The sequence below is a fragment of the Apaloderma vittatum genome, unplaced genomic scaffold (assembly GCF_000703405.1).
Source record: "Apaloderma vittatum isolate BGI_N311 unplaced genomic scaffold, ASM70340v1 scaffold134, whole genome shotgun sequence".
Taxonomy (NCBI): Eukaryota; Metazoa; Chordata; class Aves; order Trogoniformes; family Trogonidae; genus Apaloderma; species Apaloderma vittatum.
The window spans coordinates 1-17,223 of NW_009710693.1; the positions used below are offsets into that span (position 1 = coordinate 1).

At 39.0% G+C, this 17,223-nt stretch overlaps 1 protein-coding gene across 1 annotated transcript; it reads right to left on the bottom strand.

The window, feature by feature from the left end:
* Positions 1-6,330: 6,330 nt before the first annotated feature.
* Positions 6,331-16,199, bottom strand: LOC104272368 (FERM domain-containing protein 3-like; the record flags this gene model as incomplete). The annotated part of the gene is made up of 6 exons (XM_009867344.1): positions 6,331-6,452; positions 9,410-9,478; positions 10,090-10,164; positions 12,849-12,937; positions 13,865-13,928; positions 16,111-16,199. Coding segments are annotated over 6 exons (508 nt in total), but the record flags the coding sequence as incomplete, so codon positions are not given.
* Between the last annotated feature and the right edge of the window lie 1,024 nt (positions 16,200-17,223).

Here is a 17,223-nt window from a genome sequence, read left to right on the forward strand (position 1 = left end):
AAACACAGGATTCAAGGTGCAGCCTCACCAGAGCCGAATGCAAGGGGACAATCCCTGCCCCTGTTCTGTTGACAACATCATTCCTGACACAGGCCAGGATGCTGTTGGACTTATTGGCCACCTGGGCATACTGCTAGCTCATGTTCAGTCAGCTGTTACCCAACACCCTCGGGTCCTTCTCCACCAGGCAGCTTTCCAGCCACTCTTCCCCAGGCCTGTAGCATTGCCTGAGGTTGTTGTGATTCTAGGGCAGGACCCGGCACTTGGCGTTATTGAACCTTCTACAATTGGCCTTGGCTCATTGATCCAGTCTGTCCAGACCCCTATGTAGAGCCTTCCTGCCCTCAAGCAGATCATTTCTGCCCAGCTTCATGTTGTCTGCAAACCTACTGAGGGTGCACTTGATCCCCTTGCCCAGATCATTGATAAAGATATTAAACAGAGGTAGCCCCAGTAGTGAGCCCTGGAGAACACCATTTGTGACTGGATACCAAATGGATTTAACTCAGTTCACGAACATTCTTTGAACACTGTCCTCCAGCCAGGTTTTCAGCCAGAGAAGGGTACACCTGTTCAAGCCATGAGCAGCCAGTTTCTCTAGGAGAATGCTGTGCAAAAGTGTCCAAGTTTTCACTAATTCCAAGTAGACAACATCCACAGCCTTTCCCTTATCCACTAAGTGGGTCACACATTGTCACAGAAGGAGATCAGATTGGTCAAGCAGGATCTGCCTTTCATAAATCCCTACTGACTGATCCTGATCACCTGGTTGTGCTGTACGCCTCATGTGTACATCTGCTCCATAAACTTCTCCAGCACTGAGGTCAGGCTGACAGGCCTGTACTTCCCTGGATTCACTCTCCAGTCTTTCATGTAGACAGGCATCACATTCGCTAACCTCCAGGCCACTGGGACCAACTTGGTCAGCCAGGACTGCTGGTAAATAATGCAAAGTGGCTTGGGGAGTCACATCCAAGAAAGGACGGAGATTCTCCTATACCATTCTTGTCTTGCTAATGTATTTATAGAAACATTTTTTGTCTTTTATGGCAGTAGCTAGGTTAAGTTCTAGTTGGGATTTGGCCCCTCTAACTTTCTCCCTGCATAAACTTATGACATCCTTGTAGTACTCCTGTGTTGTCTACCCCTTCTTCCGAAGGTCATAAACTCTCCTTTTTTTCCTGAGTTCCAGCCAAATTTGTATTCAGCCAGGGCAGTCTTCTTCCCCAATGGCTCATCTTTCAGCACATGTGGACAGCTTGCACTTTTAATATTTCCTTCTTGAAAAATGTCCAGCCTTCCTGGACTCCTTCGACCTTTAGCACTGCCTCTCCATGGGACTTTGTCACCCAGGTTCTTAAACAGGCCAAATGTAACAACACTGAGCAGTGCCCAAGCACAAAAGTGGACTAGATTACCTGTTACAAGGTTCTTGCTGTAAAAATATAACACGTGATCAGATGCTTAACATTACTTCATATTTTACCAGTATATTTTAATATTTAGTCATACTATTATTCATAAGTGGCCAATATTTCATGTATTGTTGTCTAAGCTCTACCCGCAGAAGCTCCATATGGCTCTACTCTAGAACCAAAGTTTACAAAGATGAGAACTCACACATACAAACAAGCAGACAGGTAGCAACTGGTGTGCACTCATTCCCATACATGCTTGTATGATACAACAAAGACTCCTCATTATAATATAAAGGTATCATTCATGCCAATTAATCAGAATTAATGCAGTATTTATTATAGTTGAGAGACACACAAAAGTAAGTTTGCTAAAGGGTAAGAGTTCTCTGAACACTTCGATGCACAGGCATACAACTTTATAAGAAAAAAATTTCTTAGAGGACATCTAAGAAGTGTGTAACTCTGGGGAAGAAAACATTGCAGAACATGGATTTTACACAGAAGAAATTTAGGATGAATCTGTGCCATCATCGCGATTTTTAAAAATAGAGTACATGGTAGATGAATCAATAGAAAGACTGAAGCATGGTACTTCCACTTTGGTTGCTCCAAAAGCAAAAGTCACTGTCACCAGGAAAATAACTCCTGTATGAAACCTAAGCACACACATATTAAGTGACTTAAAAGAAGTCTTTTTCACTTTGTCAAAACCACATTACTATCCCATGACTCAGAGGTGTGGTTATGGCTTTTCAGTAATTTCAACTACTCAAATAAGAGAAACTCTAATAGCATCTTGTGCTGAGAAATCCAAAGACAATCACAGAATCATAGAATGATTTGGGTTGGAAGGAATCTCAAAGATTATCTAGTTCCAACCTCTCTGCCATGGCAGCGACATCTCCCGCTAGATCAGTTTGCTCACTGTTCCATCCAGCCTGGCCTTGAATACCTCAACGGATGCAGCATCCACAACCTCCCCAGGCAACCTGTTCCAGTGCCTCACCACCCTCAGGGTAAAGAACTTCTTCCTTAGGTCTAGTCTAAACCTACCCTATTCCAGCCTCCACCCATTACCCCTCATCCTATCACTACAGGCCCTTGTTAAAAGTCCCTGCCCAGCCTTCCTGTAGGCTGCCTTCAGGTACTAGAAGGCTGCTATAAGGTCTGCCTGGAGTCTTCTGCTTTCCAGGCTGAACAAGCCTAACTTTCTCAGCTTTTTGATTTACCACCTGCAAAATAATTGCCAAGTAATTAGGACAGGCAATAATCTGTTTTACCAAATCAGATGGTGAAAGAAGTCAGTCACAAAATTCCCATAGCAGTATCAAAAGAAATACAATATGTTGAACTGCACATGGAGCAAGGACCATGGAAAGGACCTAACAGGACCTAATAGGGCCATTTTGGCCACAATTACAATGAACTTTTGCAATCATGATTCTGGGTATACTTAAAACTTTTGTAGTTGACTTTTGAAGGATGCCTGTTAGGTTCAAAAGGTAGAAATTATCTCTGACAGTTGTACAGGTAAAATCTAATTCCATGTGATAATCTTCTGTGCATGGCAGTAATTTTATGGTTGATCTTTAAACTATCGTGATTCCTTCCTTCTCCTGGGACAGAAAGGATATTAGTGCAGTAACAAAGAGTCAGTAACAAGGAATGTGAAAGCCTGAATAATCTTAAACAGCAGCAACAAAGCACTGAGAGAAGACTTGCAAAATATAAGGCAAGAAAATTTAAAATTAATTTTTTAATTTGACAAAATATGTATTGCCCGGTGTCCAATTTCTTAGGTAAGTCATTTATATAATTCTAGTTTAAAACAGGAATAAAAGCACATTTAAGCAAGAATACCAGTTCAAATTTAGGTGCTTAAATTAGTAACTGAACACCTGTATATGGCCCCTAAGTGCAGATTGAAGAATTACCTCTTGAAGAATGAGACACCAATAGATAAACTCGGGATACTTTTTGCCTGCAATTCCAAAATAAAACAAAATAAAATGCCTCTTGCACACATATAAACTTCTAAAGTAACTATTACAGTGATATGGGCATACAGTATCTTCCTTTCCACAAACACTGGTTATTTATGACTACGTTTAGTCAGCATACTCTTTCTGACAGGTCTGCAAAACCACTGGGCAATCTGGGCTTTTTTTGGAGGACAGCTTCACTTCAGCAGAACAGCCAGAGTACATTTGCCAGATGGAATTTCATACAGGAGAATGGCTATGGCTAGACTTTAGTTGTTTTTCAATATTTGGCTGCATCATGTTTATTTTCTACCTGAAAGGATTATTCTAAGCACAAGGCAGGCTGAAGCTGTTCAATTTCCCTGCAGATTCTCCTATTACCACCTCTGGTGGCTTTGTCCCCTAGCAACTATCAAGTAGCTGGCACAAAATCTTCTCTCTCACTTGGTAGTTTCTATTAGTTCAGTTCCATAGCATCCAGGCTTAGCTAACTCAGAGTTCATCTCTCCAGAGGTTTCAGGAAGAAAAGGTATTTACTCAAGAATCTGAGGGTACTGTATTTTTGGCCATGTGTTTTGCTTGTTACACACAGACCCAACTTAAAATTAAGAACAAACTAAGTTTTGCTTAGTTAAAAGACAAAGCTGTGCACTCTACTGAGTCTGCACAAGGTCTGCAGAGCTGACAGTGCCCTGATAGCCAGCTCTGCTAACAAGTTGCTTGGGCATCATCTACACAGCACAGTGCAGCACTGAGCGAAGGCCTTGGCCATCAGTAGCTGGAACATCCATGTGCATATGGCACATATACCTTCACGAAACATAGGTGTGGGTCCTGGAATCTGCATTAGACAAGCCATGCAGCAAAGGAACATCTGACCTAGGAAGGGAAGCACTGTGTTCTCAACAGCATCTGCACATTTTTTGGAAAGGACCTCAGGGCGTTCATCTCCACCTCAGACCTGGACACTTATAGAGATGCCAAGTCTGTTTCACATGTGTAGCACAGTAAAAGCAGTTTCCCAAAACAGCTGAGTGAGTCTGAGGGCTAGCTGCCTGCCCTCTCCCCACTTTCTGCTCCTGCTCTTGCCCTTGCACAGGACATTGCCCAACCATCTCTGCTGAGCCCGTTAAAGGTTGACCCAGGCAGTGATCAGACACTGTACAGTTAGAGGGTTGATGGTTGTTTTGGGGGCTTTAGTTGCTGGGGTTTTTTTTGGTTTGGATTGGTTTGGGTTTTTTTATATCTTCTTCTCCCAGCTCACTCTGGGGCGATTAATGATGATGCAAAGGGAAAGATGGGAATCCGCTGATGCAGATTGAGCATATGTGGAGAAGAGAGATGGCATCAGTGCCAGAGAGATGTGAGATGAGTTCAAGATGAGGTTGATTAAATATAGACAAGTACACTGCAGGAAAATACTGCAGAAGAGCTAAATACTGTTAGCTTAGCAGCTGTTGTTATTTAACTACAAATAACATATTCTACAGGAAAACCACCAGCAAGTATTTCTATTAAATCGTAGTAGAAACAACAATCTGCCTAAAGGGAAACAAGACTTACAAACTTACGTAATACATAGATTTGAAAACAGCACTCTCTGGTGACCTTATAGCAATGATAAGGCAGCATTTTCCAAAACTGAATTCAATTGCTTAAAGTGTGGCACAGCAGTCTAACAAGCAGCAAGCTCTTGTTACTCTGCAGTGGTGGCAACTGCCTATCAAGAGCTCAGCATTAATACCTGGCTTTCAGAAAGTGAATTCTCAGATACAAGTATTTCACAGCAGAGGTAAACTAGCAATTGCTAAAATTAACTACATGTCATGCAGCTACTGCTACTAATTATAGTAAGCCAAGTACACAGACAATCTGATTCACCTTGTTCTTATTATACTCAGTACCTAAATTCTGAAGAATAAACAAAACATGTTCATATTCCCTTTGGTTCCCATGTGTTGCCTAATCTAGTTGAGAGGCGTCCCTGCCCATGACAGGGAGGTTGGATTAAATGATCCCTAAGGTCCCTTTCAGCCTAGGACATTCTATGATTCTATAATATAACTCCTATAATACGAAAATAGGATGTACTCTCATGAAAATTACTTGCTCAGCTGTTTTTTTTTTCCCCCACAACAAAGTAACAGCAGAAGCTGTATTTCTCAACTTCTAAAACAGTTAGCTCACAACATTTCAAGTAAGAATGACTGTTAGGTTTTGTTTGGTTGGCTTCTTTTTTCCTTAGAAAGAATGTAGTTGTTCACATAAGATGTGAATAACAGCTGTGAATAACAGCTAAGATGTCCGTACCTTTCTTTGCAACAACTGGCCCTCAGAAAGATAGGTGGTGAATGTGGTTTTTAAAATATCAAGGAATAAACAAATACATGGAAAACCTTGTTCTACAAAATGCATTCAGGCTGATCTTCCAATAGCATCTCTTCTTGCCAACGGCATTAAGTTGGCAGAGAATCTTGCCCAGCTGAACTTCAAGCAACATTCCTTTTTGTCAATGGAATTAAACTATCAGACAATATTTCTCAACATTAGAGCCGAAAGAAAAAAAGGAAGCAAGAAAAACAACACAGCAGTAAACCGCCAGTTTTTACTCCTCAGCAGCTGCAGCTACCATTTAGTAAAATGGTCCTACGTTGATTATTTATTCATTTCCTGTTAAGTTCCTGGCAATCTGTAGAAAGGTTTTTGAAACAGAAAGATTAACAGTAATAATTTTCCTCACAATGTATCCAGCAAAAGACTTGTGCACAGTTCCTTGAGCTAGTGATCAGTTCTCAGTATGATGTGCAGAGGCATAATGGTATGCTCCTAATGGAAATGATTAGATTTCTTCCATATCCCTGGGTCAGTTTTCCCATATGTTTTACAAAAAATATTGGTTGTATTTGGCAGGAATTGGTTAAGTGACTCACCTTCATCTAAAGTAACCTCCTCCTCCTCACAGGGAGAAGGAAGGAGGGGCTGCAGAGGTTCCATGTTGATTATGAGTTGCTTGTTCAAGGAGGGAGAGCTGCGACTCTGGGTAATGCTGGTTCTAAAAGGAAAGTGAAAACAGAGTCAGCTTATTCACAGGGCAACAACTGCAGCCCAATATGTCTCATCTCAGAATTGTTTTGCATAAATCACACTAGGCCTTGAGCTATCATAACAAGCTCTGCACACTGACCTCTGCTTTCAGCCGCATTATGGCACGTCTTCAGCAGATATAAACCTTTCAACATCTGAAGTGTAAGAGAAGGTTTTGTGCTGGTTTACTTCCCTTTACACAGACTGATTCTTTTCATCTTATGCAGGATTTCAGTGTGTTGCTCCTCTCCACACTGCACAGCACATACCAGTATTTAGCTTCAAAGAAAGGGAAGGTAGAGAGGATACAAATAATCTTCCTGATGTTGCTTCATAGCCTCTGGGACTGGGTAAAGGATTTGTTATGGTTTAAGTACTGCAGACTAAAGACTAAAGCAGGGACAACTATATCCGTTCAGTGAATATACACAGTGCTCTCATTCCCACGCATCCCCAACACTGCCTTTGCACCATGCCTCCAGGTGCACAGGCTGGTTTTCTTTAATGTCTTACTTAGCTCTAACAAGCTTTCCTGGTAGCAGCTGTTGAAGTTTCTCAGGAAATTTTAAGGAGTGCTGTTGATTTGTTTCAGTCATGAGGCTTGTTAACCTAAAATCAAATTACTGAGAATATCAAATAACTTCATAGAATGTTATCAAGGACTTACATGATGCAGGCCTGAAAGAAGAGTCCTGCAATAAATCTGAACCATATAATTATAAAATTTTTGACAAAAGCAAGGATGAAAGGAAAGAGGATTCTACTTGACTTCAAATGGTGCACAGGTACAGTGCTGGTTTCACAAAGTACATTTCAAGTTTGCACAAAGACTCAACTTACAGTTCTGTGTAGATAAAAGAAAAGAAGAAAGCATCTACTCCAAGTGAAAAGAAGAGCCTGTGTGTTGCTGAGGTTTTAGGTAAACTCAGGACACAGATGTCCTACTCTAAGTCATATTTTATGTCACTAAATATTCTGTGGGCATAAACAAGTTTTCTTGGTCAACTGCCATGATTTCTTGCTCATTAACATATGCCCAAAGCTACTTACGTCCTCATCTGCATTCTGTGAGTAGTCTCTAATAACTATTCAGTTTAAATTTTCACTATCCAAATAAGTTTTTCACTCACATTACTGGAATTACAATCACTCCAACCCAACGGTACCTCCACAGGCTTGTAATGCATCCCCTGGATCTTTGTCCTTGCTGTAAAGAGCTATCAAGCAATTCCCAGAATAGGAGTTGTGCCTTGAAGCACACATAAGGTTCCTACTCCATGCTCGTTTACAAAGGTCCCTCCTTCAGGCATGCCTTCCAAGCAAAATATTAAATCATTCAGTGTGTATTTGTCAGAAGAACTTGTCACTGCATTAACGCTGCATGACTACATACTCCAAGAGATTTTAGTTTGTAGTGCTTTACATATTATATATATAATATTAACTTTCAGTCCTATCAGTTCCTCTAATGTTTTGCATCTGAAAAACTACCATTTTCCATTCCCAAACCCTCTTTCACCGAGTAACTTGTTTCTAATGCCTGCTTTTTCTGGAGCTGAAAATTTTCCATGCTTTTTGTCTACTTGTGCTACCAGGAGAAGCTATCTACCTGTGTCTCCTATTTCAAAATCTGCACTGTAAAAACACTTGAAATGTTAGACTTTTTCTTAGCCTTTATAAGAAACTGAGCTTGGAGCTACCATAATATTGCAAGTGTAATACTAAGAATGTTATTCAAAAAATATACATTACTATTTATGGATGTAAAATATGTATGACATTACTCTATAAACTTATGCACCCTCTGATCTGTTTCTTTATGTACGCTATGAGTTTGAAATAGTATGTTTAAAATACTTTAAATAATGAAAGCAAAGTAAAATATAAGATGAAAAGTAATGTTACGTGAAAGCCTTCTCCTATCCTATGGAAAGAAGAAATCCTATGGAAAGTAGGCAATAAGCTACGTCTTATGTAACTGCTTTCACTTAAAATGCATTTGTGTGCCCACGTATTCTATCCTGCCTCAATGATGGACCTATACTCTACCATCTGTATTCTCAGTTAACACATTCTAGACCATCACTCACTCAATTTTAAAATGTAATCTGCGAAAAGTATCTTCAATAGCATCCTTCCATGGCCTGACACAGTAGGGCTGGACATTTTTATAAATATTTGCTGCAAATATATTCCTACTCTTTAGTAAATAAAATCCACTTTTCCCTGGAATAGCCACATTCAATTAAATATAAATCAAACACACACCCCAACCCTGACAAAAAATACAATAAAAATAGGGATCTGGCTTTAGAATGTTCAGAAAATAAAGTAACCTTTTAAAAAAGTTTTTTAATAACTTTCTCCTGACGGCCTCTTTTTTCTCTTTTGAAAGAATTTAATTGGGTTCTTATCAATTTTCACTTCACTAAAATGAGCGATAAGGACCAGGAAGCATTAGATTACTTGCAAAATCTAGCTGCTTATTTCTAACAAGCCAAATATTTTTCTGATCTTCTGTTTACTGAATGAACATCTTGCTTTTTTAATCTGACTGCACTATGGAGAAGCTATCGAGTATACTTTTAAATATAGTCATACACATACACAGAGTCTTTCAAAAGTGGACAAGAACTAGGAATGAAATGAGGAAGTACTCTTCTGTCAGGATCAGGTAGTAACAATCTATACCATAACACAGAAAATAATATAAGCTACTTATCTAACTGATCGATTAAATTCAGCTTCAAAGCAGCACAGATTAAGTTTCCTTGTATAAGAGACAATATACTATTGTCAGAATTTTGTAACACTGGCAACACATTATTTCCCAAGGCTTACATGCTTCATTGTGGAAGCTCAGAATGACAGCCATTATATTTCATAGTCTAAGGAAAGACTTTAATACTGAATAACAAGACATACCTGTGAACTTCAGGAGGTTCCCTCTGGATTTTAGAGCTTGCCTCCACAACCTCTTTGGCTACTTTTCCACTGCATTAAAACATGAAATAAATACTCAAGTAAATAGTAAGATAAACTCATTACAAGCCAAGCACTATACCTATATGAACAACTAAGTTACCTTCAAAAGAAAAGAAAAAGAAAAAAATCTTATGTAGTGGTATACCTTCAAAAGAAAAGAAAAAGAAAAAGAAAAAAATCTTATGTAGTGGATATATAATGTCCCACATTAAAAATTCTGCTGACTACTTATCTGAAAAGCTACTGATGAAAAAGCAACCTTTCGTAGTAGAATGCTAGGATTGGGATCGGACTGCCCTGCTAATGCACCCCTTGTCCAGAGATGCCCAGTTACCCGAGGTGTACAATCTCTGCCCTGGCTATGTATCCTTGTTTTTACCAAAACTGCACCAAAAGTGGAGCCCTGTTCTGGTAAAACTGCTCTTTGACAGAAGCCTGCATGAAGCCTCCAGTTTATTTTATAAGTGATGCGAAAGAGACAACAGAAAAGCTAACAATTCCTGACCTGAATTGGGTGTGAACAGTCCACAAGACTGAAAAGCCCTCAATTTGCCATAAGTAATTTCTGATGTTTTCTCTTCTTTTTCTGAAATGATTTACTATGAAAATGAAATACTCACCTATATCGAAATCTACTGCCTTTAAAAAATATCTTGCTGCTTGACATGGTCTTGATCTGACTGGATTTTGCATACCTTGAAGAAACAAAACAGTCTGTCACTTTTTCAGCACAGAAGGAGTCTGATAAGCAAAAAATCACAAAGCAAACTACAAGGTTTGTTGTTTTTGTACCACAAAGGAAGATTCGATAACTGAGCTTTCCAACTTTTTTTAAGATCTTTATGCAAATCAGAGTATAACGCACACACAAAACTATCCAGATAGAACGGAACATCTGAACATAAAGAAGGTGATTACTTGGATAGGAAAGCAAGAAAACTAAATGCAGTCACTTTCTGCATCTCTAGGGTCTTTCCTCCACAGGATGAAGGAAAAACTACGGTACGCCAAAAGCCTCTATGACAAGTGTGCCCTAACACCACCTTGCCTATGGGAGGATATTTCTGTTTCCACTTTCTCACTAATAAAATAAAGAATAAATATAATAAAGAAGTGTCTCCAGAAGGAGTTGCATGTCCGATGTCTCTATATAGTCAATTTCTTTGTAGCCTATACCATATCCTACAGCCTCTCTCTAAATCCTACAGGCTCTCTCTAATTACAAAGTACACAGCAGCCTTTTATTAAGGTCTCTTGTCACAAAGATCATGAAAGAGTACCTCAAACACATCCTCTCCTTGATGTTCTCTGCCTTCAAAGGGGCAAATTGATTTCATATTGAGTCTCTTGGAGGTATTTAAAAATTGTGTAGATGTGGTACTTTGGGATCTGATTTAGTGGTGGACTTCACAGCTCTAGGTTGGACTCGATGATCTGCAAGGTCTTTTCCAACCTAAGTGAGTCTATAATCCCCAGACCTTAGTAGACAATCCTCTATTATAGACAGCCATATGAAAATAATCACAACAGTCAACCTTGAGTCTGGATACAGAAAAGAGTAAAGCTCTGCTTTTCAAGACATGCCAAGCCATCATGACATTATCTTAAATTCTAAGTCTCAAGCTCTTTTAAGTAGAAGAGGGGGCGAAATCTAATTAAGGCAAAGTGTCATTATTATGAATAACAAACACAACCTGGCTATGTCTGTTCTAATCTTATCAAAATAGCTTGCTGTTATCATACAGAACATAAACAGACAGGTTTATCTAACACTGTTACATAACTAACAGTCCATACTGTACAAATCAATTTCTCTGAAATTTGCTGTTTCAAAGCTACTATCCTAAGCCTTTATTTACAGATTACTTTGTCCTCAGTTTCACGTTTGTAGGATTGTTGTTATTTTTCTGCACTCCACATATTAAACATTACTATTTTTCAGTCAGCCAGGTGTCTCTCTCCACTGAATATCACTGCCAATCTTCATCTTACTAAAGTAGTCCTCTTTAAAGATCCACCGAAACTGACACAGGCAAGCATAATTTTAAGCAATCACACTAAAGAGATTACCCCAAAATAGTGTCCTGAATACATTTGGGAAGAAGAAAAAAACATGAGGGAAACAACCCTGCAGAGAGCCAGAATAAAGAAGGGGAGGAGGACGTGCTTCAGGTGCTGGAGCAGAGACTCCCCTGCAGCCACTGGAAAAGACCATGGCGAGGAAGGCTGTGCCCCTGCAGTGCATGCAGGATACTGCACAACAGCAGGTGGACACGCCTTGAGGGAAGCTGCAGCCTGTGAAGAGCTCACACAGGAGCAGGCTCCCACTTCCAGTGAAAAACACTTCCTCATAATTATTTTATTAATTCAGTCTCAAATACAGTAGACATTAACACAGAGAGTTAACAGGTGTAACAGCTGTATTAACAGCTGTAGTTAACAGCTGCAGTTAACAGCTGCATTATGCGAGCTTGTATTTCCTGTTTCTTCATTGAATATACGAACTGAATAAATTATATCGATATATTATTGTGTCAATGTTGAAACAAAAGAAGTAACCCACCCCAAAATAAAGATCATTAACATCCATGTTAGAAGACACAGAAGACACATTCTTCCTGCTTAGTTATTATTTACCTTTACAGCAGCCCCCTGGTGTTGCTATGCTCCAACACAGAAATAATTTTTATAAATACACAAAATGCTTTAAGGAGAGATTAAGTATCAATAAATAGATCTAACAAAATCAATGGATGGCAGAAAGAACGCATGAGAGTTTTTTAATGAGAAATTCTTTTCATTATTTCTTCCAGGGAATAAGGAAGGATGCTCTCTTTTTTTCTTGTCAATTTACAACTTTTTTTTTTCAAAAAGAAGAGATTTTTGGCATCTTTCAAATTGCATCTAAGAACTTTTTCTTTTTTAAATCATTGCAGAGAATTTTATCTTTTTTCAAACAATTCTTACTAAACCTTGGTTTTCAAGTTGAAGAACATTACCTAGCAGCAGAGGAGCCCAGAGAATAAAGCATAGCAGATTGTTCCTCCATTCTAAAGGTATTCCACAGCAGGCCTAATATTAACAACTATGTTCCCAGACACCAGTGCAGTACTGTGTTCATTGAATGTCACACTGCAGAGTGGCAAAAACAGCGTGCTGAAAAAACTGTAATTACTCACTGACAAAACACTTCTGCCTCACCCAGATTTTAAGCAATTGCTAACACTTGTTTGAAATTAAATTCCCCATTAACTTGTATATTTTCTGTTTGCATTTTGAATTCTGTTAACAAAATGGAATATTTCACATTAAAACATCTTCTACTCACATGCACATTTTTTTTACTTTTAGAATAGACAATGACTTCAAGTTTACATACTTGTAAAAAGCCTGGTTTTCCACGCCACATTTCCAAAGATGCTTGCAGGCTGCTGGTGTAGAGGTATGGAATGACAGCACAGCCTTTTTCTAAGTGCAAGGAAAAGAACACAAATAAAAGTAATGAAAATGTTGAATTTTCGAAGACTGAAGTAGCTGTACCTGACAGCATCACCATGGACTGAATACACTGAAGACCAAGGTTTTTTGTGTAGCCTCAATCTGTGATTCACCTATGGAAATACAACCCATACGTAGCTGATACTTAGACGGCCTAGGCAACTGTTTCAAAAATAAATGGAAATGCTTGGAGTGTGCAGAGAAAAGCATATGTGCAAGTGGCTGGTAGAACAAAACTATCAACTGCATTCAGGCCAAATTCAAAGGAGGGAAGTCTCTATGTTCAATATTCCACACTGAAGAGCTGTTGCGCTACTTACGATGAACTGCTTCCTGTTTCCCACGTCCTACCATCAAATCCTCCTTGCAACCACACAAACAGCTCCTCACACCTCTGGCATTACTTGCTTCCTCAATTTTGCATTCCTCACCTAGATTGCATCCGAAGCCCAGTAATAAGACTCCTAACTACCTCCTAACAGCCTATTCAGCTAACCAAGATTTGAGAGAATGATTGTCATTAGCCAAAAATGCCTTACACTGATCCAGTTATCAACGCTCATTTGAATCTTCAATCACATATAGATATTGCTCATGTTTTAGAGTAGGTGAGTACAACTTTAACACTTCAAAATTCATTAAAGCTTGACTACATAGATGACCTAAACCATGAGCAATCAACACAGTAGTTCATGACTATTAAGTGAGAAAGGACTCAGCCCTTTACAAACCAGGCATTCTTCTGACAACAGCAATACTCACATTCATTCATATTCTATATTTTAGTTACAATAGGAAGAATATACTGAGGTTTATTTAGTTTAAAAAAAATGTTATGTTCTGTTCTAGTTGATTCTATGTCAGATACAGAAGTTCTGTAAAAATATTAAACCTAACCTCTTTCTGAGCTCCAAACACATAAAAAGTCTTCCCTTCAAATTTCAGTTTATAGACATCACACCTGGAAAAAGAAAAATAATTTAAGTATAGGAATCCCAGATAGATCTATGGGAAAAAGAAAAGGAACTTGCATGCAGGTTTCCCTGATGCCTAGAGTTAAGCAGGGTGTCAAATGACAAAGGGCCCCAACAGAAGCCTTAACAACATTTAGCATAGAAAATATTCTATTTTTCTTTAGAGCAGTGAACATAAGCCCAGAGTATTTCTCTTACATCCTTCTGCACCTTCAAATAATTAACTTTGGCTGCTGGAAAATTAAGAGGAAATTAAAAGTAAGCAGTAGCTTACGTTTATATTCTATTTATTACATTGTTTGTAATTCCTCTTGTATCTTAAAATCTTTGACCATCTAATGCAATTAAATTGAGGGAAAGATAATACCCTTATGTCTATCCTTATTTATTTGGGGTTTCACATCACACATCTTAATTACTGATTACTTGCAGATGGAACAAAACAGGAAGAAAATGTTTGACAGCACTTATTATTCAGACCTTGAGAGTTGCATACCTATGTCAAAATCTAATTTAATTGAAATTGAAAGCACAATCTACATATGAAATAATGGTGAACCATATAAAAGCAATACAATGCCTCCATTTAAAATGTGATGGAAATTTTGTTATTACTACTGATAAAAGGAGGCACTAGTTTTTCATAAACTGCTGCAAAGATTTCGGATGTCAGATGGTCAAAATGGGAATGATTCTGGAGGCAAGGATAATGCTATCCCTGAAACTTTATAACCAAGAATTTTGCTTTGACATTAAACAACAACAAAACCATTCCAGCTGAAAAAGCTTTTGCATTGAAAAGAAAGTCTCAAATATGAATTTGGATTTTTACTGTGTAGTGTAAATTTCAACTAGTATCAGTTAAAGCTACTAACACTCAGTTCTAGGTCTCAGAAACGAAAGCAGCAGTACACACTGTTCAGATAAATCTCCCCAGATCAGCCAGTATAACACTGAGAAAGTGTAATGGCTTTTCCTTTATTACTATTTCATATTGTATATGGTTTATATGCCAATGGACTAAACAAATATACTGAGATCTCTGAAAGAGGACGTTATTGTTAAGACACATAAAAAACTAAGTGCTGTGTGATGCATTTCCCACAGTATGGTGGATCCGTGCTTGGTAAGTGGTACCCTCTCCTCCTTGCACCGCAGACTGACACTACAGTTATATCACCTGTATGCCAAAAGCACAAATCATCAATGCACTATGACTAGGGGTACCTGAAATTAAACCCAGAGAAAACACAGCACAAATCCAGGATCACAAATGAGTGGTATTTGACAGATACATTCCCAGAGCTCCACAGGGAACTGAATCATATAGACAGGACTACACGGACCTTATACCTCTGAGGATTTCAGGTTAGTCAACTGTTGCAGGTTTTTATAGATATGCAGAATCCAGCTCTACACAAAAATCTTCACCATTTCCTCACCTCCTGCCTATCTTCTTCCCCCAAGACAGGCTGGGAATGCTGAGGTGGAGCAGCCACATCTAAGTAACTGCTTTTGGCATCTGTTTAGCAGCAGGACCAAAATGAGATTTATCGACACCTAAACATTACTCTGCTTACTCCATGCTGCATTGCTGAGGGCATGGCCAGCTGCTGCTACGTGACTTGTGACAGCTCTGCCTTCTTTACAGGAGCAAAGACAGACACATCAAGGACAACTGCATATGTGTCCACTTCTTCAAAAAAGAGGCCAAGAAAGAAGAAATTTCAAAGGCATTCTCACCTCCTCCTCTGCTTACCAAGTAAGTTCTTTTATAGTTTTCAAATTGAGGTTAATTAAATGAGGAAACCAAAAGATTTCAAAGTGTCAAAAAAAGATGCAGGTGGACTCTTGTAAACTCTTCCAGACACCTCTGACAGTAAGCCTCACTGGTGATTTATAGCACAGTTGAAATATCAACTTGCTCAATTTGTGCATTATGTTGACTAAAGTACCCTGGGAAATATTTTTCACTGGAGGAAGAATGAAGCCAAATTATTTTCATTATTCTGTTTCTCATCTAAGATCCTTTAAAACAGAAGCATGATGGGGCAAGAGAAGGAATATCCATGTTAAAGACAACAAATGCAGGTGAAATCAGTAGGAAGAAGGGAAGACACAAGAGAAAAGGCTCTTGCACATTAATCTACTCTTATTTCACAGGCTTACCATTTTAACAAAAGAATTCTTTTATTCCCCTGGAAAACTACAAATCCTGCAGCTGTGAATCCTAAAAATGTAGTCGTCCCCGTTGAGTCCTTGGGAAAAAAAAAAAAAAAGAAGAAATATAATTTTCTCCTCAACCAGTGAGGTATTTCTTACTGATAGCAACAATTGTTACTCTACTATAGATTACATGCAGTTTGTTTTCCTCCTCAGAATAAATTTTGCCTTCAAACTGTACTCTTCTAAAGAACAAAAACTGCTCTTTGAAATACAGACCTCATTTATTTCTAGTCATTTAAATAAGTAACAGCATCTTATGCTTTGTTTCTGTCTACCTGTAGCTGATTACCATGGGGAATCCTGAGGTATACTTAAAAATTCTGTTGAAAACTGACTTCTATGTATGTCCCTTTATTCATCATCACGGCTAGGCTTTGCAAACAAAGATATGGGAAGGGCTCTACCCACACTACAAGTGCATTGATGGCTAAAAAGGCCGATGCAGGATAGGCAAGTTCGGTAGCAAAAGGCACAGCAGAAAGTCTCCTTAGGCAGTATTGGCGAGGCATGGTTCTTTCTGCGTTGTCTTTTCTCCTCGAGACTAATTCTACGTGCGTTCTCAAAGGAGGCAGCAGCATTATGGATGGTGTGTCTCCATGTCTCCCGATTGGAGGCCAGAGTGGACCACTGATGGCAGTCAATATGGCCAAAACTGAGGTATTGTTTCAGAGAGTCCTTGTGTCTCCTCTTCGGGACTCCTCTGTTGCGGCAGCTGGTGGCAAATTCACCACAGAGCACAACCTTAGGGAGGCGGTGATCCTCCATCCTGGAGACGTGCCCTGCTCAGCACATCTGACTTGGATGCACTGATCCTCGTGTAACAGGATAATCATTTTGAGGAACTTGGGAGAACATCCTAATCATTCCAAGATCTGACAGAGGCCTTTTCTGCTCACACTGTCAAAAGCTTTGGTGAGGTCAATGAAGGTTACAGAGAGTCCTTTGTTCTGTTCCCTACATTTCTCTTGCAGCTGTCTGAGAACAAATACCATGTCTGTGGTACTCCTATTGGCTCTGAAACCACATTGGCTTTCAGGTAGAAGTTCTTCTGAGATA